The 24,863-nt window shown below is 40.3% G+C and overlaps 1 protein-coding gene across 1 annotated transcript in view; it reads left to right on the forward strand.

The window, feature by feature from the left end:
* STRIP2 (striatin interacting protein 2) overlaps nucleotides 1-20,114 on the forward strand; it is a 46,769-nt gene extending 26,655 nt beyond the window's left edge. The window contains exons 18-21 of the mRNA XM_043463700.1: nucleotides 1,882-1,948; nucleotides 13,782-13,886; nucleotides 14,704-14,908; nucleotides 17,666-20,114. Coding sequence (XP_043319635.1) covers nucleotides 1,882-1,948; nucleotides 13,782-13,886; nucleotides 14,704-14,908; nucleotides 17,666-17,916 — 628 coding nt within the window. The 3' untranslated portion in view covers nucleotides 17,917-20,114. The remainder of the gene's footprint in view (nucleotides 1-1,881; nucleotides 1,949-13,781; nucleotides 13,887-14,703; nucleotides 14,909-17,665) is intronic.
* Nucleotides 20,115-24,863: the final 4,749 nt, after the last annotated feature.

The raw sequence follows: 24,863 nt of genomic DNA on the forward strand, positions 1-24,863 counted from the left end.
AGAGGTCCACCCTTGGATCAGAAACTGGCTGAGGAGAGGGGTTCAGGAACTTGGTGCCCCCGCACTGTGGGCCTAGAAGCGGGGGGCAGACAATCCAGTAAGTGTCCTTCGGGTTCCCTTTGGAGCTGGAAGAGTGGTAGTGCCAAACTGCACTGTTTGCTGAGGTCGGCCTGGGTCCAGGGTTCCTCTTGTGTGTTACTTATGAGCTTTACTGTTGCATAATCTCAAGAACTTGAGCACCTTCAGCTTGCTACTGCAGTTTCCTCATAGCTCTTACAATCTAGATATGCTAGAAACTTGGAACTTTATGCCCCCTTAGGGTAGAATTTAATACAATGAGATTAAAACAAATCCATCTTGGATTCCCCACCCTCATTTCCCGGTTGCCAGTACCTACTTTGCCATGGGGCTTTGTCAGTAGAATGTGAGTAGATAAGTAGATGAGCCAGCCAGGAATCTTTATCCTAACGGAGCAGTGTGAAACTGGCAACCCTGGGAGAACCTAGTAGGTACATCCACGGCCCTCTCCTCTCCTACCCTGGTTCCTTTAGGTTATCTTTGGGGGTTTCTTGGACAAAGGTCAACGTTTCTAGTCAAACAAATTGTTGCCTTTTGCTTGGATAAAAGTTTTAACTTTGAAATATAGAAGAGGCCCAAGGAGCCCCATATTCCTCTTTATAGCCTATGCTTTGCCGACATCGTTTATCCATGTCCAGTTGTTCTAACTAGAGTGGAATGGTGTTTAAAACCTCATGGGAATAAAGTAATTAGCCTTAAATTAAAATAAATAAATTAAAAAGAAAAAAAACCTCATGGGAGAAAAAAAAGGGACTTCCCTGGTGGTTCAGTGATTAGGACTCCATGCTTCCACTGCAGGGAGCACAGGTTTGATCCCTGGGTCGGGAAACTAAGATCCCGCATGTCCCTCAGCCTGGCCAAAAAGTTGCGTTTTGTTTTGTTTTTTTTAAAGACAAACCTCATGGAATGTCAGAAGCAGAAAGAGCATTAGAGATTAGATTAGCTAGTCTAAATGCTGCATTGTACCCATGAAGGAGGGAGGAGGAAAGAAAGAGCTGTCATTTGGAGTGGCCGGGTCCCCGTCATCATGCGGTAGTTACTTCCCCTGCTGACTCATGCCTGCTTCCCTGGGCTCACCGCAGAGCCTCCAGCTCCCTTGCGGTCCCTCAGTGTCTCTTTTGGGAGCAGATGTGGTTACCATCCTTGAGCTACTAGATGGGCCCAGCTGCAGGAAGCTGCCTCTGCCTCAGGCTTCCTCTTGAAGTGGCTTCTGTGGTCTTTCCCGAGTTCCTAACCTTCAGAAACATCTGGTAAGACACAGGAGAGGTCTTCATTCTCACAGGTTGTTATTAACTTACTGACCAGAGACATAGTAATACATTTTTTTGTTACCTTAACATTACTGACTGGAGACTTTTCACTTCACTTTCATAATAAATCGCCAGCCACAGTCATTAGTTTCTGCAAAAATCCTACAGTCAATAATGTGTAAAGTGGGATGAGTTTGGGCAACTTCTCTGGGTGCACAATTATATACACACAAATATACACTTAAACACAGAAACACAAATGCCTACAAGCTTATGTATTTCTTTAAAGAACAGAGGAGAAAGGTGGCTATACCGAGGTGCTTTCTCTGCTTTTGCCTCTGAAAGAACTGTCAGTCCTTCTCCTGGCTACGAGGAGAGGAGACTGGATCTGGAGGTGCCTGGCACAGGAACCCTCAGTTTCAGCTGAAGTCACTAAGCAGTTCTAGAAATACATGGGGCTAGCTGAAGAGAAATAACCTCCTGCCCTTTCAGATGTAGCCATTTGCTCCTTTGCCATTTACCTAAAGCCTGTTCTTATCTCTGCATCTTACAGCATCTCGGTCCTGGATTACCCATGCTGTACCATCCAGGATTTGCCGGAGCTTACTACGGAGAGCCTGGTAAGCGAGTGGGGATTTGGTAGCCTTTGAAATTGCCAGGTGGCAGAGATTGGCATTTGCTCTTCCTTTTCTTCTCTAGCCCCCTCATGCCCTGGTTTGGGAGTGTTAGATCAATAAAAGCATATTGGCAAGAGCACAGAGGCAGTAGGGACTTAGTTCTGCTGACCCAGTCGAGAAAGATTTGGGAAAGCTGAGCATAGCATTTTGTAGAGAAAAGGGTCAGTGAAAGACACTGAGGAGGAGGGGAATTTAGAAAGATAATGGGGCTAAAGCTGAGTTTGAACAGCTGTGCTGAATGGCAGGTGCATCTCTGCTGCTCTAGCCTAATTGTCTTCTTCCTTCTGTGTCACAGGCTTGTCTCATTTTCATAAGGTTATATAAACCCTGGGGTGTGTACTTCAGAAAATACCCAGGAAATACTTGCCTGAGTCTTTCTGAGGCAAAATTCAATATGGCCACAGAAGGATGACCCAGAAAGTTCCTCGTGCCAGAAGCAGTTCCAGGCAAATCAGAGAAGTCCCTCAGTCCTTCTGAATCCCATGAAACTGATGGGCAGCACGTTGAAATCAAGTGTCTACCTCATCATGTATTATTGCTGCAGCTCCTTCAGTGAACCTCAGCCCATTCCCATACCCTGTTGCACTGGAACTGTTTATCTGTATCTGTTTCTCCATTTGACTGAAAACTCCTTGAAGGAAGAGATAGTATCATCTTTCTTTTATATCCCCAGAGTCTAGCACCATGTTCACATGAATGGAGCTTAAAAAATGATCAGATGATGGCACCTGTGTGTGCCCCAACCCCTTGTCCCCAACTTTTAATACCTACACAATGTCACGTCAGAAAACTTCATTGTGCAAAAAGTACAGTGGTACCTTGTGTGGCACAGGTTTTACAGAACTGTAAGGTTTGTGACTGGAGGGAACCTGAGAAGCATTTGGCCCAGCCCCATATTTCAAAGATGAGAAACCTAAGGGATGAAGTGTCTTGTCAGGTCCACTCCTCATAGCTGACAGACCTTGAATGAGAGAAGGACCCATAAGTCTAGCACCTTTTTAAGCACCAGAGCAGAGATTCCCTGTCTTGTTTAGATATGGCCTCAGCAGACAAGGAAGCTGGGAGCTTCTTAACTTGGCAGAGAGAGGTAATGCGTTGTCTAATCCTGTTTATGATGTTATTCAATCTTTAAAAGAACTGTATGAGGTTGGCATGGGTGCTTTATAGGTGGAGAAGTTAAAAGTAGTTGCAAGTAGCAGAGCCAGGGTGGAGACATGCAGCCCCACCATTCAGACTGGAATGAGGACTGCCCTTTCTAACAGAAACAGTGGTGCACGGACAGCATTAAAGCTCTACTGTGAATAATGAAGTGAAGTCGCTAAGTCGTGTCCGACTCTTTGCGACCCCAGGGACTGCAGCCTACCAGGCTTCTCTGTCCATGGGATTTTCCAGGCAAGAGTACTGGAGTGGGTTGCCATCCTACTGTGAATAGTGTATTTCAAAACACAGTCAGCTTCTCAATCCCATAAGTAGGGATTGATGGGAACTATACTTTCATATATCTTCCAATTGACCTTTTGGGATATGAACATAAAATTATTGAAATAATTGTTATGCCTCTGAGAAGACTGTTGTTGTCTAAGAGGGGGTGAAAGCATGTACCTTTCCGTAATGAAAAACAGATTCATGCTAGGTGTTCTCGTCCTTTCTGTGAAGCTACAGTGGCACCTGGTGGTTTCATATGGTAACCACAGATTTTTTTATTTCTTGGAAGTACTTCGCTGAGCCCAGTCATGGACTTAACTAGCTAGTTTACTCCACATAGATCCTCAATACAGTGGTTTGTTTATCTAAATTAATGGCTTCTGTCCTCAGAGAGGGCTAGTGTTTATATGAGTAAGATTTATCTCTTTCTTCAGGCTCAGTGAATTAATTGAAAGCACAGCATACTGGCATTTTAAATACATAGGATTTTCTTTAAATAACATTTCAAGTTTCTTCCCCCACCCAAGACTTTAAAATCGATATATACTATTGAAGAAAATTGAGGAAATACAGAAAAATAGGGGAAAGAAAATAAAAAAACCCTTATTAAATTACTTGCATATGTGCGTGCTTGTGTGCATGCTCATTTGCTCAGTTGTGTCCAACTCTTTGCGACCCCATGGACTGTAGCCGGGCAGGCTCCTCTGTCCACGGGACTCCCCAGGCAGGAATACTGGAGTGGATTGCCATGGAGTGGATTCCTCCTCCAGGAAGTTTTCCCAACCCAGGAATCGAACCCATATCTCTTACATCTCCTGCATTGGCAGGTGGGTTCTTTACCACTAGCACCGCCAGGGAAGCCCAAACTACTTGTTTATAACCAATGTTAATATTTGGTTGCAATTAGCTATATATATATATATATATATATATATATATATATATATATATATGTGTGTGTGTGTGTGTGTGTGTGTATTCACTCATACACACACATATTATTTAAGAAAATAAGGACTTTACATGTCTCCATTCACATAGCTGCACATAATATTCCACTACTTAGTTTTTTTAAAAAATGATTGTTTCATGCTATTATTGGGCATTTATTACAGTATTCCTCCTATAACTCCAAAATGAACATCCTTGCACATGAATCTTTGACCTTATCTCTGATTACTTCCTTAAGATACATTCCTAGAAGTGGAGTTACTTGGCTAAGGTAGTCTTGATTCATATTTTTTCAGTTTTCTGAGTTTGAACTGAGTTCAACATCATTTGAAGCTCTAACTACATATATAATGGACATGAAATAAAGACAAAGTTAATGGTACATTAATTTCTAAATTCTCGTTTTGTCAAAATATCTAGCTCTGCAATAGGCCATCTTTACCCATGTACTAAACAGTTTCCTCACCCCCTGGCATAGGAAGTCTTACAGTTTCTAAATTTCCAAAAGTTTATGTTCAAATTCAATCTACTAAACTAGGAAAAAATTAAAATTAAATCCCCAATATAAGAGAAGGAGGATGAACGTATGATTGTATAGAAGTTAGGTGAGATCTTTGGAAGCAGGTTGCTAGCGAAGGCAGGGGCTATGGCTTCAACAAGTATTATAGGATGTTCAGTGTCTGGGTGGTTGTTTTGAGCAATGGTATGAAAAATAGGTGTGTAACATGATGCTTTAGAAGTGAAATATATTAGATCTTTTCTATTTATTAATATCCTTTTAACTTTATGTGTACTTTATAACATCATGTTATTACAACAATACATTTATAATTTCTAAATAAACATACATTGTATTTTGAAGTCAATGAGTATCAGAGCTAGAAGTTTCTTAGTATTTTGCCCAATCTTACCCTCTGCTCATAAAGAAACAGGTGGAGTGGTGAAGTGTTATCCAAAGCAGAGGGTCAGGATTTACATGACCTGGCTATATGCAAAGAAATATTTGGCATTTCCTTTTAGATCAAGCAAGTGAAATTATTAAGTTCTTTTGAAAAAAATTATTTATTTTAGGCTGCACTGGGTCTTTGTTGCTGCACTTGGGCTTTAGTTTTGGCAAGTTGGAACTGCTATCTAGTTGTGGTGTGCAGGATTCTCATTGCAGTGGCTTCTCTAGTTGCAGAACACAGGCTCTAGACCTTTGGCTCAGAAGTTGCAGCTCCCAAGCTCTAGAGCACAGGCTCAGTAGTTGTGCACAGGCTTAACTGTCCCCTGGGATGTGGGATCTTCCCAGGCCGGGGATTAAACCTGTGTCCCCTGTATTGGCAGGCAATTTCTTAACCACTGGACCACCAAGGAAGGCCTAAGTTAATTCTTAAAAGGTACTTCATCACAAAATTCCTCAATTTGGGGTTTGATTTATATTCAGAAATACCTATAAAAATATGTTCATATCACTTAAATTTATATGCTTGATCCTTTCATCTATCTCTATTATTTTCTCTTTTTTTCTGTATTAGTTTCTAACCCAGATATTTACATATATTCCAGAAGATTTTTGTGTTATTGTTTTCATTTTTGTTTTATTTATGTTCAGGTATTAAGGTCTCTAGCATTCCTTTTAGGCATTATTTAGCCAGTGATTTCTGACCTCCTTAAAAAAGTCTTTGTTTTTACATTCACTGTCACTATTTAAAACCAACAATGCAATTAGCATTATTGTTTCTCTATTCTAGATAAAATATGAACATATCATAAGGTATACATCCATTTTCCATGAAGTTTTATACAAAAGAAGGACCATGGACAAGTTTTTTTGTTTGTTTGTTTTGTTTTTGCTTTTTTTTCAATTTTCCTGATTGTCACCCTTTCTATGAGTGCTAGGTGATTTTTTTTTTTAAACTCACATCCCCAGATCCCTCCTCAAAGCACAAATGGTTTGCTAAAGCTTCCCAGATGACTTTGAAATTTTCTTTTCTTTTCCTGCATACCTCCTCACATCACCTTTAAGAATAATAACTCTTATACCTAGATCTAGGTCCTTAATCTGGCAGGAACTTAATTGTTAGAAATTCATATGATAAGGAAGTTATTCTAAAACAATGTGAGAAAAGAAGATGTAAGCTAATAATAGGATTTCATTTTCAGTTATGTGAACCATAATAAATTAAAAGAATCATTTACCAAGAGATGACTATTATTGTGAATTTCAATCACTAAGTATTATAACTTCGCAAATGTTTTTGCAAATAGGTTCAAATAACTGCAGGACTGACATGGCATGAAAAACCCAAGTTTGTATATAGAAAAGGCAGACAGACTGGGCTTTGCCACTACAGCTTTAAGTGATCTTGAGCAAGTTTCCTGTAGGCTGTAGGAGTTTCATCTGTAAAAGAAAGAAAGGTTAGAATTAGATGAGCATCAGCTTTCCTTAGGCTATAAAATTCTAGATTCATTATAAAACAGATAAGTTACTATTAATAATTTCAATTTCTTGTCTGAGGGAAGACAAAGACCCAGAGAACTGCCCCTTTATAAAGGATTTAAACTTCCCAAAGGTGCAAGTCTTTCTCTGAGCTCACCCATGTGACTTTCCACATGTACTTTTCCTTTCAGTAAACTTTTTACTCTTTAAAAAAAAAATAAATAATTTCAGTTTCTCAGTGAAGAGCTGGTTTTCAATTTGAAAGTAGTGTCATCACTTCAGGACTTTAATAAGCTATTAAGGATCTTCCCTGGTGGTCCAATGGCTAAGACTCCCAATGCAGGGGCCTGGGTTTGATCCCTGGTCAGGGAACTAGATCCCACATGCTGCAACTAAAGATCCTGAGTGCTGCAACTAGACGTGGCAGAGCCAAATGCATAAATATTTTTAAAAGAAAAAAAAACACGAAGGTTTGAGTTGTATTATATTTTTACACTTTGCAGCATTTCTTTAAAGGCTCAGTCACTCCCCTTTAAGGCAGGAAACCTCAGTGTTTTGTTGGTGGTGGTTTTGCTTGTTTGAAGTAAGAATTACAGTAGGACATAAGAAAGAGCTTCTCTACCATTAGGTCTGAAAGAAGCTGAGAAAGTAAGAGGTCAAACCATATTTTCTTTTAGTAAGTGTGTCTGGAATTCCTGAAGTGCGGTCAGAAGATGAGTAGTAACTAAAGACAGCGTGTTAGAATTCAGTGAGTACTGGAAATCGAGGTTTAAGCCCTGGTTGGGGCGCTTACTATGTGATCTTAGTCAAACCGCCTTCCTCTTTCTGGGCCTCAGGTTTTGCTTCTATGGATAACAGAATTGAACTAGAACAGTCAAGTCTGTTTCAGTGCTCAGATTCTTACCAATCTGATCTTCTCAGTATGAAAGGAAGAAACACTCTGTTCTTCCTTTCCTCATGAGTTAATTATCCACTTAATTGGCATAAGCCTGGGTTTTTTTGTTTGGCTTGGCTCACTCAGCAGAGCTGTGGATGGATCTTTGAGAACAGAACCATTGTGCCTTAGAAATGCTCTGAAAGGGTAGGATGTGATTGCTGAACTGAATCTTTAGACCAGAGGTGTATGCAAACAAATATTTATTTGTGAGAGTGGAACATGGGCAAATGCTTTCTTTTTTAATTTTAGCTGGCTGGAAGTGAGTTAAGTTCTTGCTTTGAATACTATTAAGTACCAGGAATGGGAGAATATAGCTAGCCAAGTGCTGCTGTTCACAAAATATATCCCCCAACAGAAGTTTGCATCTTACTTAATATGCTGAGTTCTTTAAAAAAGAAAGAAAGATGACCTGCCTTAAATGAACATTAAAAAATCTTCAAGGCGAGCAAATCTAGAGATTTCCCTGGTGGTCCAGTGGTTAAGACTCTGCCCTTACATTGCAGGGGGTGTGGGTTCAATCCTTGGTCAGGAAAATAAGACCCCACATGCCACGCAGTGCGGCCAGAAAATAAATAGAATAACAGGGCTTAAAAAAAAATAAAAAGACTGGCAAATCCAAATAGGTACTCACAGACCTAAAGGCTTTCTGGAAAAAAAGATAATTTGTTGGGTTGGAAGAAGGGAGAAGGCTTGGGCAAGGCTCTGACAAAGCAGACAAGCCTGGGTGAGCCACTGACCAGTATGTATGCTTTCGATGCCCGCTCCATGATGCCAGAAGTGGGACTAGTTACAGGCATCAGGGAAGCATCATTAGAAGGAAAGGAGAGCAAGGCCCTGGGCAGGTGAGACTGCCTTCAGGGGGAACTAGGGCAGCTCTTAGGACTCTTGAGACTCAGCTCTCAGGAAAAGGCAGCCACAATCAACATTCTGTCACTCAAAACTTTTTAACTTTTAAGCCAACTGGAGAAAGTAAGCCACAGAGTTATTGAATGGTCAGAGCTAAAATGATCTTAAAGGTCATCTTAGTTCAACCTCTTATAGGAAACAGGGAAATTACTTGCCTGAGATGATACAGCCAGGGTCAAAGCCATGACCCAGGTGTCCTGGTGCCTATTCCAGGGCTGCTTCTACAAGACCAGGCCGCTATTTCCATACTCCATAAGGAATGCAAGGCTTTTATGCATATTAGAAATCAGGATAAAGGAAGCTCACAATGGAAATATACTTACCTGTTTTTTGTTTCACTGCTTCTTATTTTAAAAAATAAACATATAAAAGTCTGTCTCCTCTGTTAGCCACACAAGATGTCACATCTATAAAACCTGATCTGTTTTTTGGGCCAGCCAGATTAGCTAATGCACCTGAGTGGAAACTCCCATGGAAGTTTCTTTTAGAACAAAACAGATGGTTTTCATGGGACCGGTTCTAAACACAATATTGAGCATTTACTAGAGGAAAGAGATTGTTATTATTATTATTATTTTGACCACCGCATGTGGCTTGCCTGATCTTGGTTCCCTGACCCAAGATTGAACCTGGGCCCCTGTAGTAAACATGCCAAGTCCTAACCACTGGACCACCAGGGAACATCCTGGGAGAACATCATTTCTAAACAGTATTTCTGAAAAGTTTCCCTGCAACTTCTTGATCCTCAGTATTATTTATTTTTAGGAGAGCCTAATATCCTTACAAGTGTTGGCTGTTCATGTCACAGTTGATGTATGTCTACCTTGCTTGCTTCAGATTCATTTGTGTGTGTTGGGGGGTAATCTTCCACTCAACAGAAAGCAGTTGATTTCTACTCATTCCTCACTTCTACATCCTCCTCTCACACTGAAGACATGAGGAACTTCCAAGGTGTTAGTTTGACCACCATGTATGTTAACTGATTCATGTAGCTTCTGACACCAGTATATATTTACAAGCCCCAGAATCCATAAACACTCTTATTTTTGTCCCTGAAAGATGTTTCTATGAGTAATTACCTGTTTCTGATCTGACATCCATCTGGTTGGGTGCTCACAAGCTATCAAGAAACATTCAAGAGAAACACCTGGTTCAAATTAACCATCTGCCATTTTTTCAACCATGCTAGAGAATTAAGTAATTTACTGCAATATGGTTTGATAAAGGAGGGCGGAGGTTGATTTTTTCAAAAAAATTAACTGTAATGAATATCAGATCCATCCAATACTGTTTGAAATCTGCCAGAATAATTCTTGGCTATTACCAATATAGCTTACATAAATGCAAAGTGTATGGGGGTAAAATTCTATCATCTCTTATTCTGATCCTAAAGCAGAAAGCTACACAAGAAATCTTGCTCAAATGATATTCCTATGTTCATATATCATCTTTCTAAGCAGTACTTGCTCTTGGTACAGAGTCTTCCAGGATTGGCAGCTGTGTGACTTCAGAGGAAGGATACTGCATACCTTGAGGAGAAGGGAGGATGTGATGAGTGGGACGGAAAGGAGGAAGCATTTCATATGGAAGGCTTCACTTGAACTGACCGACAGTGACTTCCAGACTCTGTGGGAAGGAAAGCCTTGTAGATGTTGAGATAATTGTTGTTGTTCAGTCACTAAGTCCTATTCAACTCTTTGCAACTCCATGGATGCCAGGCTTCTCTGTCCTTCACTGTCTCCCAGAGTTTGCTCAAATTCATGTCCATTGAGTCAATTATGCTATCCAACCATCTCATCCTCTGCCACCCTCTTCTGTTGCCCTCAGTCTTTCCCAGCATCAGAGTCTTTTCCAGTGAGTTGATTCTTCGTGTCAGGTGGCCAAAATAAATATTGGAGCTTCATCTTCAACATCAGTCTTTCCAGTGAATATTCAGGGTTGATTTCCTTTAGGATTGACTGGTTTGATTTCCTTGCTGTCCAATGGACTCCCAAGAATCTTCTCTAGCACCACAATTCAATAGCATCAATTTTTTGGCACTCAGCCTTCTTTATGGTCCAGTTCTCACATCTGTACATGACTGTGGGAAAAACTTTAGCTTTAACTCTATGGATCTTTGTTGGCAAAGTGATGTCTCTGCTTTTTTAATACACTAAGTTTGTCATAGCTTTTCTTCCAAGGAGCAAGCATCTTTTAATTTCATAGCCTCAGTCACTGTCAGCAGTGATTTTGGAGCCCAAGAAAATAAAGTCTGTCATTGTTTCTACTTTTTCCCCTTCTATTTGTCAAGAAGTGATGGGACTGGATGCCATGATCTTAGTTTTTTGAATGTTGAGTTTCAAGCCAGCTTTTCATCCTTCTCTTTCTTCCTCATCAAGAGGCTCTTTAGTTCCTCTTCACTTTCTTCCATTAGAGTGGTATCATCTGCATATCTGATGATACCAGCCTGTGATTCATCCCAGCAATCTTGATTCCAGCCTATGATTCATCCAGCCCAGCATTTCACATGATGTACTGTTCATATAAATTAAATAAATGGGATGACAGTATACAGCCTTGTCATATTCTTTTCCCAGTTTTCAACTAGTCAGTTGTTCTATGTAAGGTTCTAACTGTTCCTTCTTGATCTTCATACAGGTTTCTCAGGAGACAGGTAAAGTGGTCTGGTATTCCCATCTGTTTAAGAACTTTCCACAATTTGTTGTGATCCACACAAACGATTTAGCATAGTCAATGAAGCAGAAGTAGATATTTTTCTGGAATTCCCTTGCTTTTTCTGTGATATAGTGGATGTTGGTGATTTGAGCTCTGGTATCTCTGCCTTTTCTAAACCCAGTTTGTACATCTAGATGTTCTGGTTCACATACTGCTGAAGCCTAGCTTGAAGGATTTTGAGCATAACCTTACTAGCATGCAAAATGAAAGCAGTTGTACGATAGTTTTAACATTTTTGGGGATTGCCCTTCTTTAGGATTGGAATGAAAACTGGCCTTTTCCAGTCTTGTGACCATTAATGAGTTTTCCAAATTTGCTGACAATATTGAGTGTAGCACTTTAACAGCGTCATCTTTAGGATTTGAAATAGCTCAGGTGGAATTCTGTCACCTCCACTTACTTTGTTCGTACTAATGCTTCCTAAGGGCCACTTGACTTTACACTCCAGGATGTCTGGCTCTAGGTGAATGACCACACCATCGTGGTTATCCAGGTAATTAAGACCTTTTTGTGTAGTTCTTCTGTGTTTTTTGACCACCTCTTCTTAATTTCTTTTGCTTCTGTTAGGTCCTTTCCATTTATATCCTTTTATCATGCTCATCCTTGCATGAAATGTTCCCTTGATAGCTCAAGTTTTCTTGAAGAGCTTTCTAGTCTTTCCCATTCTGTTGTTTTCCTCTACGTCTTTGCATTATTCATTTAAGAAGGCCTTATCATCTCTCCTTGCTAACCTCTGGAACTCTGCATTCAGATAGGTATATCTTTCCCTTTCTCCCTTGCTTTTCGCTTCTTTTCTTTCTTCAGCTATTTGTAAACCCTCTCAGACAACCACTTTGCCTTCTTAAATTTCTTTTTCTTTGGGATAGTTTTGGTCACTGCCTCCTGTACCGTGTTACGAACCTCTCTCCGTAGTTCTTCAGGCATTTTTTCTACCAGATCCAATCACTAAGTCTATTCATCACCTCTACTGTATAATCACAAGGGATTTGATTCAGGTCATACCTGAATGGCCCATTGGTTTTTCCCTACTTTCTTCAATTTAAGCCTGAATTTTACAGTAAGGAGCTGATGATCTGAGCCATAGTCAGGTCAAGGTCTTGTTTTTGCTTACTGTATAGAGCTTCTCCATCTTCTGCTGTGAAGAATATAATCAATCTGATTTCTGTATTGACCATCTGGTGATGTCCATGTGTAGAGTCATCTCTTGTCTTGTTGGAAGAGGGTGTTTGCTATGGCCAGTGTGTTCTCTTGACAAAACTGTGTTTGCCTTTGTCCTGCTTCATCTTGTACTCCAAGGCCAAAAACTTGCCTATTACTCCAGATACCACTTGACTTCCTACTTTTGCGTTCCAACCCCCTATGATGAAAAGGACATCTTTTTTTTTTTTTTTTTGGTATTAGTTCTAGAAGGTCTTGTAGGTCTTCACAGAACCATTCAACTTCAGCTTCTTCAGCATTAGTGGTTGTGGCATAGACTTAGATTCCTGTGATGTTGAATGGTTTACCTTGGAAACAAACCAAGATCATTCTGTCATTTTTGAGACTGCACCCAAGTACTGCATTTTGGACTCTTTTGTTGACTATGAGGGCTACTCTTTCTTTTAAGGGATTTTTGCCCATAGTAGTAGATGTAATGGTCATCCAAATTAAATTCGTCCATTCCTGTCCATTTTAGTTCACTGATTCCTAAAATGTCGATGTTCACTCTTGCCGTCTCCTGCTTGACCACATCCAATTTACCTTGATTCATGGACCTATAACATTCCAAGTTCCTATGCAACATTGTTCTTTACAGCATCAGACTTTACTTTCGCCACCAGACACATCCACAACTAAGGATCGTTTCCACTTTGGCCCAGATGCTTCATTCTTTCTGGAGCTATTAGTAATTGCCCTCCACTCTTCTCCTTAGCATGTTGGACACCTTCTAACCTGAGGGGGCTTATCTTCCCAGGTCTCATATCTTTTTGCATTTTCATGCTGTTTGTGGGGTTCTCACCGCAAGAAAACTGGAGTGGCTTGCCATTCCCTTCTCCATTGGACCACGTTTTGTCAGAACTCTCCACTGTGACCCTTTTGTCTTGGATGGCCCTGCTTGGGCATGGCTCATAGCTTCATTGAGTTACGCAAGCCCCTTCGTCATGACAAGGCTATGATCCATGAAGGGTTGAGATAATACTCTCTCAGTGTTAGTTGCTCAGTTGTGTTTGACTTTGCAACCCCATGGGCTGTAGTCCGCCAGGCTCCTCTGTCCATGAATTCTCCAGGCAAGAATACTGGAGTGGGTTGCCATTCCCTTCTCCAGGGGATCTTCCCAACCCAGGGAGCAAACCTAGGTCTCCTGCATTGCAGGCAGATTCTTTACCATCTGAGCCACCAGGGAAGCCCCATGAGATAATGATGGGCATGGCTTATTACAGGAAGCTGGAGACAACAACCAGTTCTGCTGGAGGAACCTCTTTTCCTGCATCAATCTCCTGAGGCTGCTCAATAAACTAACCAAATGGAAGCATTCCAGAACCATGGTGAGTAGGACTTCAGATCATGGTGTTCACTAACTGGATTTTTAAAATTTTTATTAAATATGGACTTCCTGCTTTGTGAACTCTATAGACAGACACTGAATTCTCCATAAGACTTGGCACCTCCTAATTCTAGGCACTTATTTTATAATTATTTCCCAATCCATTTCTTTTTGGGGAACCGAATATGGACCCTCCCTCAGGGCAGCTCTGGTAAGGAAGTTAGCATTGTTTTTTGGATTATAGTCACGCATTATAGTCATGATACAAGTCTAAGATTGCTCACTGCAGCATTATTTGTAATCATCAAAGATTGGAAGCAACATAAATGTTCATTAATACCAACTGGTTAAATAATTTATGGTACATCATTACAGTAGAATGTAAATAAAACCATTTAAAAGAATGAGATAGTTCTATACTGCTTTGGAATAATTTTCCAATTATATTGTTAAGTAAAAATCAAGGTGTGGAATAGTATGAAAGGGTGTATATTTGATATCATTTTTGTTGATAAAAGTAATGCCTACATACATACAGTTACCTCCAGAGGATACACTGGTAACCGTAGAAATGGCATGAGTGGCTGACAAAATTTTTTGACCCTTTGAATATTAGATATTTTGAATTGTGAAATGTAAATGGAGTGCTTCCTTTCTTTTCTTAAAGACTAAGTCTAAATGAGGCCTGGACCATAGATTTCCCAAAACTCGCCACGGTAGTCTGAGGTTCGGCTTAATTTATCTGTGAGTTGGAAATTCCAGGAAACTTTAGATCCTTATCTATCTTTCTTCACCCTTACCCCTCTTTAAATGGACAGATGCTGGTGGTATTTAAATCTGCTCCAATCCTAAAGCGGGCCCTCAAGGTCAAACAGGCCATGCTGCAACTTTATGTGCTGAAGCTGCTGAAAATACAGACCAAGTACTTGGGGCGCCAGTGGAGGAAAAGCAACATGAAAACCATGTCAGCCATTTACCAGAAAGTGCGCCACCGCATGAATGACGACTGGGCTTACGGGAATGGTGAGTGTTCTCAGAGCTTTTGGCCTCTGGGAGTGGCCCGGGGTTTAAACAAAGCTAATTAGACCTCTCTACTCTTTTGGTACGAACTGTTAACATATTTTGCATAAGAAAATATGTGACAATAGTCAGGTGCTGCTGTAACAAACAGTACGGCACTGCCATGTACCCTATTCCAAGTAAACTGTGGTAATTCATTATTATAAAACCAGTCACTTGAGGGATCATTACCCCTTTTCAGAATGTTCCTTTAAGTGACAGGTTTCTCTGAGAGGTTCTTAAGATTAAAAAACTCTTTGCGACCCCATGGACTGTAGCCCACCAGGCTCCTCTATCCATGGAATTCTCCAGGCAAGAATACTGGAGTGAGTTGCCATTTCCTTCTCCCGGGGATCTTCCTGACCCAGGGATTGAATGTGAGTCTCCTACATTACATGTCTGAGCCACCAGGGAAGCCATAAAATTAAAATAACCTTTAATTATTACAAAGCAGTTAGAAAATACAAGGAAGCAAACACTTTACTGTATTATCATATTTATGCCACATTTGTACCACCCAAAGATTGAAACAGAAATCTTTTTTTTTCGTTTATTTTTATTGGAGGATAATTACTTTTTTTTTTATTAGTTGGAGGCTAATTACTTTTTTTTTCCAGAAATCTTATTATATATTCTTACAGATTTTTTCTTCTACATATATGTATAGGTTTTAGTTAAATGAAAGTAAATTGTATATGCTCTTTTATAATCTTCTCTTTTTAGTTAACATTATCTTTACCTTTCCATATCAGTATATGTTCATTTTATCTAATAATCAAGTCCATGTTCAGAATTTCCCACTTGCCCCGAAATGTTATTTAAAGCCTTTTTTTTCCCAAGTCATAATCTAGCCTAGGACCACAAATTTCATCTGATTGTTATGTCCTTTTATTTGTTTTGAATCTAGCAGGTTTTGTTTTCCATAACACTGACAAAACTGAAGAACTAAGCCAGCTCTCCTACAGAATATCCACCTTCTGGACTTGTCTGCTTGCTTCTTTGTGGTTTCATTTACCTTATTTCTCTATCTCTGGCATTATCTGTAGACTAAAAGGTAGATCTAAAGGTTTGATTAATTCAACTTAAATCTTTTTGGCTATAGTACAGTCTAGGTAATGTATTATGCTATAGTGAACTGCATACTGTATCACATATTGCATCACATATCACATATTGTATCAGGAGACAGTATATTTCTGATTGACCTACCAAGATATTATAGGCTTACGAGAGCTGGAAGAATTTATTTTGAAGAGCTGTTGTGGGATTTGGCCATCATTTGCATAATTGTGTTTAAGAGTTATTGGTTAGATCATTAATGATTTGTCTTTGCTGGGATTTGTCACCTGCCTGAGTATAGAGGATGTGGCTTCCCTGGTGGCTTAGATGGTAAAGCGTCTGCCTGCAATGTGGGAGACCCAGGTTTGATCCATGAGTCGGGAAGAGTCCCTGGAGAAGGAAATGGCAACCCACTCCAGTACTCTTGCCTGGAAAACTCCATGGATGGAGGAGCCTGGTAGTCTACAGTCCATGGAGTCACAAAGAGTCGGACACGACTGAGCGACTTCACTTTCTTTTGAATATAGAGGATGCTGCAGTAAATAGAGTGCAGAGAACTAAGGGAACCATATGATCGGCAGTTAATAAGCCAGTATGCAACTTCTCTAAGACCTAAAGCACAATTAACTGTTTAAGTTCTTGTGAGGTGAAAGAAAGTGAAAGTGGAGTCACTCAGTCATGTCTTGACTCTTTGCAACACCATGGACTGTAGCCTGCCAGGTTCCGCTGTCCATGGGATCCTGCAGGCAAGAATACTGGAGTGGGTTGCCATTTCCTTCTCCAAGGGATCTTCCCAACCCAGGGATTGAACCCCGGTCTCCTGCATTGCAGGCAGATTCTTTACCCTCTGAGCTATCAGGGAAGCCTAACACCTAAGTTCTTCTAGGTTTTTAAAACATGGGCATGTTTTATCTTGCAGATGGCAATCTGTCACTGCTGCCATCATGAGCCCAAACCCAAGCTGCACCTGTTGAGTGCGAGACATGAAAAAATCTGGGAAATACATACCTCTGGCCCTGAAATAAGTGTCTAAATGGGGTAAATAGAAGCAAAGCAGATTGTTTTCTGTTTTAACTTTCTTGGAAGACTTCACCTCATAATATTAACATAAGCTGCATATGGATTTATCATGCTCAGGATGGGGTGGGGGTGGATCCAGGAAGCCAAGAAAGTCTTTAGTAGTTAGTCCATGCTGATTCTCCTTGTGCCCCTTCCCACCTCTTACCATTCCTTGAAAACTGTGATTTCTTTCAAATGGGTAACTTCCATTTCCAAGGAAAGTTCAGTAGAGGGAATTGAGTTGCTATTTGGGGAAAATATAATATATATAATTAGTAATAGAGTGAAATAATGAAAAGGAAATGCAATAAAAAGAGGTTCATCTCCCTCGGGGCCCTCATCTCCTTCTCAGTGATTATCACTGTTAGCCAGTTTCTAGATGCTTCCAAAGATAGTCTCTACATGTATAAGCACATGTACATGGGCATGTATCTTTTAAACCTGACTGGCAGCATGTTATGTACTTACTTTGTACATTGCTCTTTGCAAAAAGGGGAATTCTGAGCTGTTCCATTGTTGGTGCCCCATAGACCATGCTCTGTGCTAAGATGAGGAGTGTCCTGAGTTGTATACACCTTTTTCTTTCTAATCTTCCCAATACAGACATCGATGCCAGGCCATGGGACTTCCAAGCAGAAGAATGCACCTTGAGGGCCAACATTGAAGCTTTTAACAGCCGCCGGTACGACAGACCCCAGGACTCTGAGTTTTCACCTGTGGATAACTGCTTGCAGAGTGTGCTGGGGCAGAGGTTGGATCTGCCTGAGGATTTCCACTATTCCTATGAGCTCTGGCTGGAGAGAGAGGTGTTTTCACAGCCCATCTGTTGGGAGGAGCTGCTCCAGAATCACTGACTGAGCTCTTGTCAACAAGCATCTGATAGGTGGGGGTTGGCTCCAATAAATGGTGCTCTGCCAACCCTGCCCACTCAGCCTTTGTTTCCAGCCCTGGGAGTGCTTGCTCGGGGTAGAGCTGGCCTAGCCTTAGGACACCTAGCGTGGTTCAGGACTGTTCTGGGGACAGTTAGGTCTGGAGATAGTACAAGGCTGGGATCCTGGGTGATAAAAAAAAAATTGATTTCCTTGCCCTGGGGTCATTTGGGTGCCCAGCTGCCCTTGAAATCTCCTGCTGGATCAGTCCTGGCCAGCTCTTTTGTGGGACCGCTCTCTCCTCTAGTCTTGCCTAGAACCAGGCTAGCCTCTGCTGGCCCCAAGAGTGGGAATAAGTTTATTATGGCATTTGACTTATAGCATTCATCATAGGTAATAGGAACTGCAGGTCATAAAATAGCGAGGACATTTTCTTCTTGCTCACCCCGGATTACCAGAGGGTTTGCAAACCTAACATTGAAATTAAGTCTGTATTTTAAAAGTTAACATTTTGACACCTCTTTCTAAAATTCGCTCTAAGATTTTTAGAGCACCTGCATCTTTTCTGTGAAGGGTGATGGTTTACTGTTACATAAATACTGCATGTTAGAGAAAAGTATATCATGTAAAGTGTTTTTTCTTTATTCCTTAAGAGATCTATGTTCAATGTGAAATTTCCTTGTGTACTCAATGTACGGCATGGAGTGATCTGCCACAAACCAATAAGAAACAGTCAGGCCTCCTCCAAGGATGTTTCATGTTTTTCTGAAACCACTTCAGTCTTAAAAGGACTGAGTACATTGCAAAAAATTACTCTTTTCACCCAGGTCATTTTTAAATGACAGGCTAACTATAGGAGGTTTTATTTATTGAGATGACACGTCCATTAGTGCTCATGATCGATTTATTTTTTAATGAAATAGAACACCAAGAGAATCACAGCTTACCATTTTTCTTTTTCTCCTATGTTGATTAGTGATTTTGTACCCCCCTTTTTACTGCTAGCAGTTTCAAAGTGTCCTGTGGATATTTAGAAATTCTGTTTCTACCTAAAAGTATTACACATTTCTTTGAAAATGTAAGGATTCATGTACCAACCTCTTTAAACTTCTCTCTCTTACAGCAGAATCACATGCTTCCCAACTGAAACAGTTTTTAGGAAAGTTTCTAATTCAGTCAGGATCATTTTATTTCTCTTCTGTCCTCCAAGTTATGGCATCTGTAGTTTCAAGCTTTTTTACTTTAAATGCCCCCTCTCTGCAACAAGGACACTACTGAATCTTTTGTGTGATGGCACTAGGCCACTTTTATGGTGCCAGGAGGTCTAGTCAAAATCAGCTTATTCACTTCACCCTTTGTCAACCACAGTCTCTCTCAGAAGTCATAATTTTTTATGCTAATAATTTCCAAAGAAACTAAACCAAAACTCTGATCATAGCTTGGATTTTACCTCCTTGTGCTGTAGAACAGCAGGATTTTTGTTTCTTTGTTTCTGGTGAGATCATGAAGAATGTTAAGTATGTAATGGATGAAACTTAAAATAGTCTGTAAATTTCACCTGAGTAACACAGCAGTCCTCATTGCAATTAAAATTTACTGAGTGTATCATTATTGAACTCTATTTTATGATTTTAATGTGCTTTAAGTGAAAGGACAACTTTTAAGGAAAGAGCAATTATCAGTCTATTTATTTTGAATATATAGTATATAGTATTTAATTTAATCAAGAACAGGTTACTCTTAAAAATATGCACATGAATGCTTTCTAAGGCATAGATAACATTTCATACTCTCTTTAAATAAATCGTCTCTAAGGGAAGATTAATTCTCAGTGCAGATGGGAAAACTGAGGCACCAAGGATACATGATTAGTTTCAAATCACATCATTTTTCTACTGACTTTCTAGGACTAGCATTCAGGTACTGAAAGCCAGTCCTATAAGTTACAGTAATTTATTTGAATCTCCCAATTTGAGAATACGTGTGTGTGTGTGTGTGTGGTTAGGAATAAATTCAGAGTAACTAATCAATGATGATTACTGTTACAACATGGAAGAACATTATTTCAGTGATTTATAAAGTAGAAGATTTTTATTTGTGAATGTTTCAGTAAAGTTTGTGTTGATTGTTCATAACACTATATATCTACTGAAACACTTTAATAAAAAGAGAATTGAACCAGAGTTAGAAATTGGTCTTTGACTTCTTCAACACAAGAGAATCTTAAAGACATTAGATCTAGAAAGGAAAGTTAAAGGGCTGCCTGTGGGTAGACTAATATAAACAACTGCAAAATCTCAGTGACTTCTGACAAAACTTTTTCTCTTGTTATTGGTCCTGGCAGGTAGCTGCTACTCAGCTCAACTCAGGTTAACTTTCTAGATTAACTCTACTCCAGATGCTGTCTTATTCTGGCACTAGGCTGATGGAATAGCCCCTACCTGGAACATGCTGTTTTCATAGTAAAGGGCAGGTGCAAAAGACCGAACCATACCACGTAAGCACATTTAAAGCTCCTGCTTGGAGCTGGCACAGGTCAAATTGCTCATAGAGAAAGTGTTAGTCATTCAGTCGTGTCTGACTCTCTGCAACCCCAGGGACTGTAGCCCGCCAGGCTCCTCTGTCCATGGAATTCTCCAAGCAAGAATACTGGAGTGGGTTGCCATTCCCTCCTCCATGGGATCTTCCCAACCCAAGGATCAAACCCAGGTCTCCTGCATGGCAGGCAAATTCTTTACCATCTGAGCCGCCAGGGGAGCCCAAATTGCTCATATTCTACTGGCAAAAAGCAGTTGACGTGGATGAGCCTAACGTTGGACCAGAGAAGCGTACTACCTATAGGGAGGCAGTTGCAACCAGTCATACAGGTAGACAGTCACAGCAGCTTCCCAGGTTGCTCTTGAGATCCATGGTGGGACTTTCTGAGATGCTTTTTTTTTTTTTTTTTTAAATGACTGCGCTATTTGTCTTGCAGGATCTCAGTTCCCCAACCAGGGATTGAACCCAGGCCATGGAAGTGAAAGTCAGGAATTCTAACCCCTAGGCCACCAGGGAACTCTAGACCTTCCTTGTCCATAGATCCTCAGCTCTTCCACCTGAAAAGTATTCATCGTTGTCATATAAAGACCAGTGTTCTGTGCTTTCTGTTTCCCCCCAAGTAGAATTCTTTTTTCCCTAGTCCTTCTTGAGATGACCCATATTTACAATAAAAATAGCTGGGATTAAGAATGTCCTTGTGACAAATTCCCTGGCGGCCCACTGGTTAAGACGCAATGCTTTCACTGCCAGGGCCTGGGTTCAATCCCTGGTCAGGGAGCTAAGATCCCACAAGATGCATGGCATGGCCAAAAAAAAAGAATGCACCTGTGATTTTGGAACAAAAATGACACTGGTTTATACAACAATCAAATTCATGACTTTGCTCTCATTGGATGCTATAATTGATGAGCTCTGTAGCCACCTAAATATCCTTACATCTTTTGCCATATTCACAGGTTCCAGGAATGAAGACATGGACATACCTTTTAGAGGGTCACCATTCAACCCACTGAAACTCATCAGACACTAACAAATAGCAATATTGGTTTATTTACTCTTATCAGTATTAGAGGTATAATGCAAGACCCAGGGAAGTTACTTTTATTTAGAAAATACTTGCAGCTATTGATGTAGTCAAAAGAGATTCAAGTAAAGAAAATTTTAGGCTTGGGTAGAGGATATCACATGAGGGAACATGTGTAAAACGGAAGAATACATTTATGTGTTGGTATTCTTATTAAGAAGGTACGTGTAAAAAATTCAAATAATTCTCAGAGTACACAATGAAAAATGTAATCTCCCAACCCAGATCTCGTCTTGTTCCCCAGAATTAATCACTGTCAGTGATTTATTTTTATTTTTTATTCTTTCAGAAAATTCCCATAATATCCATCTCTTTGTCATTGACACTTTTTTTTTTTTTTTTACAGATAGGAGCACAATGTACTGTTCTACTCTTTCTCTTATTTATCCTGGAGATCTGTTTTTCTATATCAGTGTTCTCTTGTATGGTTAAATTTAATATATCAAATAATTCTTCCTTAACTCTGCTTTCCAACATTTTCCAGCTAAGAAATGTTAGGACCAGTGCTTAAGACTCCAAGCTTGCATTACAGGGAACACAGGTTCAATTTCTGGTCAGGGAACTAAGATCCCATATGTGGTGCAGCCAAAAAGAAAAGAGATTGACTTTAAAAAGAAATGTTAGAAGAAAAGTTATAGACGGGAAGGACAGGGTGTATGCATGTGTGTATGTTGTGGTGGGGATGAGGTTAAGAGAGATTCACTCAGTTCTCACAGCAATGGACCAAAGCTAGCTGAAATACAATCTCCTACCAGCAGTTCTGGCCATTCAGACTCTCAGCTCCTGTAAGCTGAATGAGATTGTATCTGAGTGGGCTGTGGGGGATGCGTAGCCTGTTTGCTCCTTTAGTAATTAGTCAGACTTAAATTTCAAAAAGCAAGATTTAAATTTTTTACTTTTATTTTATGGAAAAGAAAATAACCAAAGCCTTTCAAAGGAACTGCAAGAGTGCAAAAGTCATCCCACCTCTGCCCAAACACCTTTAGTGACAGTGACTTTCTTACTAAATAAGACAGTGCCATCTGTCCCCTTGCCTCCAAATGGAAACATTACTTTGAATATTCTGTAACTTTTTGTTCAAATGCTTAATGGAGCTGGCAGGACAAAGATCCTCCATGTGGATGCCTGTGAAATATGTCTTTGCTGCAAGATATGAGATAATTTACCCAGAAAGGCCGTACAGCATAAGGGCTCAGATTGACAGTGCTGGACGCCAACTTGGTGAGTTGTAATATCCAGGCTCTGCCTCCATGAGCTGTGTGGTAAGTGACAAGTTATTTCATCTCTCTACGCCTCAGATTAGTAGTAGTGTTAGTCATATCCAACTCTTTGTGACCCCATGGACTGTAGGCTCCTCTGTCCATGGAGTTCTCCAAGCAAGAATACAGGAGTGGATTGCCATTTCCTTCTCCAATGCCTCAGATTCCCGTCTATAAATGGAAATAATAATACTACCCACTTTCACTAGAATTATAAGGATTAAATGTATCAATGTAGTAGTGCTTAGAATAATGTTAAACATGAGTACTCAATAACTGCTGGTTATTCCCACCTCATTCCCCTATTAAAGAATCTTCCAGCAGGAATAGTATTTAAATTCTCTAGCTCAGGGGTCAGCAAACTATAGCCCAAATTTGGGCCACCAGCAGTTTTATACAACCTGTGAGTTAAGAATGGTTTTTACATTCTTAAATGCTTAGGTGGTGGTGACGGGGTGGGGGCGGGGGGGGGGGGAATCCATAGAGGAAAAATATCTTATGACACATGAAAATTCTAGGACATTAAATTTTAGTTTCCATGATAATTTTATTGGAACACAGTCACGCTCATTTGTTCATGTGCTGTCTATAAATGCTTTCATTCTACATCAGCAGAGTTGAGTAGTTGGAAAAGAGGATACAAGGCCTGAAAAGCCTAAAACATTTACTTTCTGAGCTTGCCAACCCCTGTCCTAGATAATTTCCTGAGTCTGCCCCACCTGGTCTTACTGCACTCCAAGGTTCTCACTGTTGGGACCTTAGTGCTTGAGATTATCTACAAAGAATTTTATTTTTTCTGCAACTTCCTCTTCAAAATTCAGGCTACAGTGGATGAAGTGAATGCAGTGCTATACTGTTGAACTTAATGAGATAAAAAGAAAAAGGGAGGGAAGGAAGGAAGAGGAGGAGGGAGGGAGGAAGGAAGAAACCACCAGAGTAGAAAGGAAGAAACAGGAATTTTTAAATGTAACTTCTAAGAAAGATAGTGACAGAATATTCTAAGTTTGAATATTCTAAGAATGCACACTTTATTTCTGGCAATTTTTTTTAAGAACAGCACAGTTAATGTTACTATTTATAAAGAAGACATAAGGATGTGTACTCATAAACAGATAAAATTAGTGCTTTTCTAATGTGAGTTTGAATAGTTATCTAAATTTAACATCATCTTTCAGTTTACACAGGAAGATTTGTTCAGTTCTTGTAGAACAAACGGATCTTAAGCCCTGAACATTAAGTGATTCTTAAGTGGACTGGTATTTAGAAAAATGCTTATGTTGTCGATGACATTTTCCTTTGATTCTAACAGCAACCTGTGCTGTTTGTTGTAAGGAGGTCTGCCTTTCAGCCCCACACCTCAGCAGCCCTCCTGGCGCCTCCTGCAGGTCAGTGCTAAGGCTTTCTCCAGTGCAAAGACTGATGACTCTTTCGGTCAGTGGGAAATGGTGCTGCCATTGAAGTTGTACCAGTTGTCACTAGCCCATCCATTTTATGTTCCACCTGTCCACTTTCATGCTTGCTTGTGCTTTCTATGTTTTTTTGTTTTTTTGTTTTTTTTCAGACCTCCAATCTGGAACTCAGGAAAAGCAGGATGAGAACAGATCTGAAGCTGAGTCAGGTAGACTTTAACCTGAGAAAGCTGTGACGACCCATTGACTGTAAGCAAGGAGTATGAGCCGCCCCAACCCAGGGACTGAGAGAGGGGGCCAGCAGAGGAGAAAGCACAGGTCTTCTCCTAAAAGTAGCTGGAACTTGGGTTTGCTTTGCTGATTAAGGATTAGAGAAAGGAAATATATGAGAACCTGGTACATAAATACCCCCCTTTGGAAGCCAGTTCATCAAACATACTGAAGGAAAACAAAAACATCTGACCTTGGTTGCAGCCTTTCGGGCCCTGCCCCTGCTCTGGGTCCAGTCTCCTCCTCCTTCCCTGGGCCTGCAATGTCCTGTCTCCTGACCTTGACATAGCTGACTCCTCATCATCCAAATCTCAGCTAAACCTCAGAGAGACCTTCCCCATCCACCATTCTAAGAGTTGTCAGCCATCATCA

Source organism: Cervus canadensis, chromosome 3 (genome assembly GCF_019320065.1).
Source record: "Cervus canadensis isolate Bull #8, Minnesota chromosome 3, ASM1932006v1, whole genome shotgun sequence".
In the NCBI taxonomy this organism is placed as follows: Eukaryota; Metazoa; Chordata; class Mammalia; order Artiodactyla; family Cervidae; genus Cervus; species Cervus canadensis.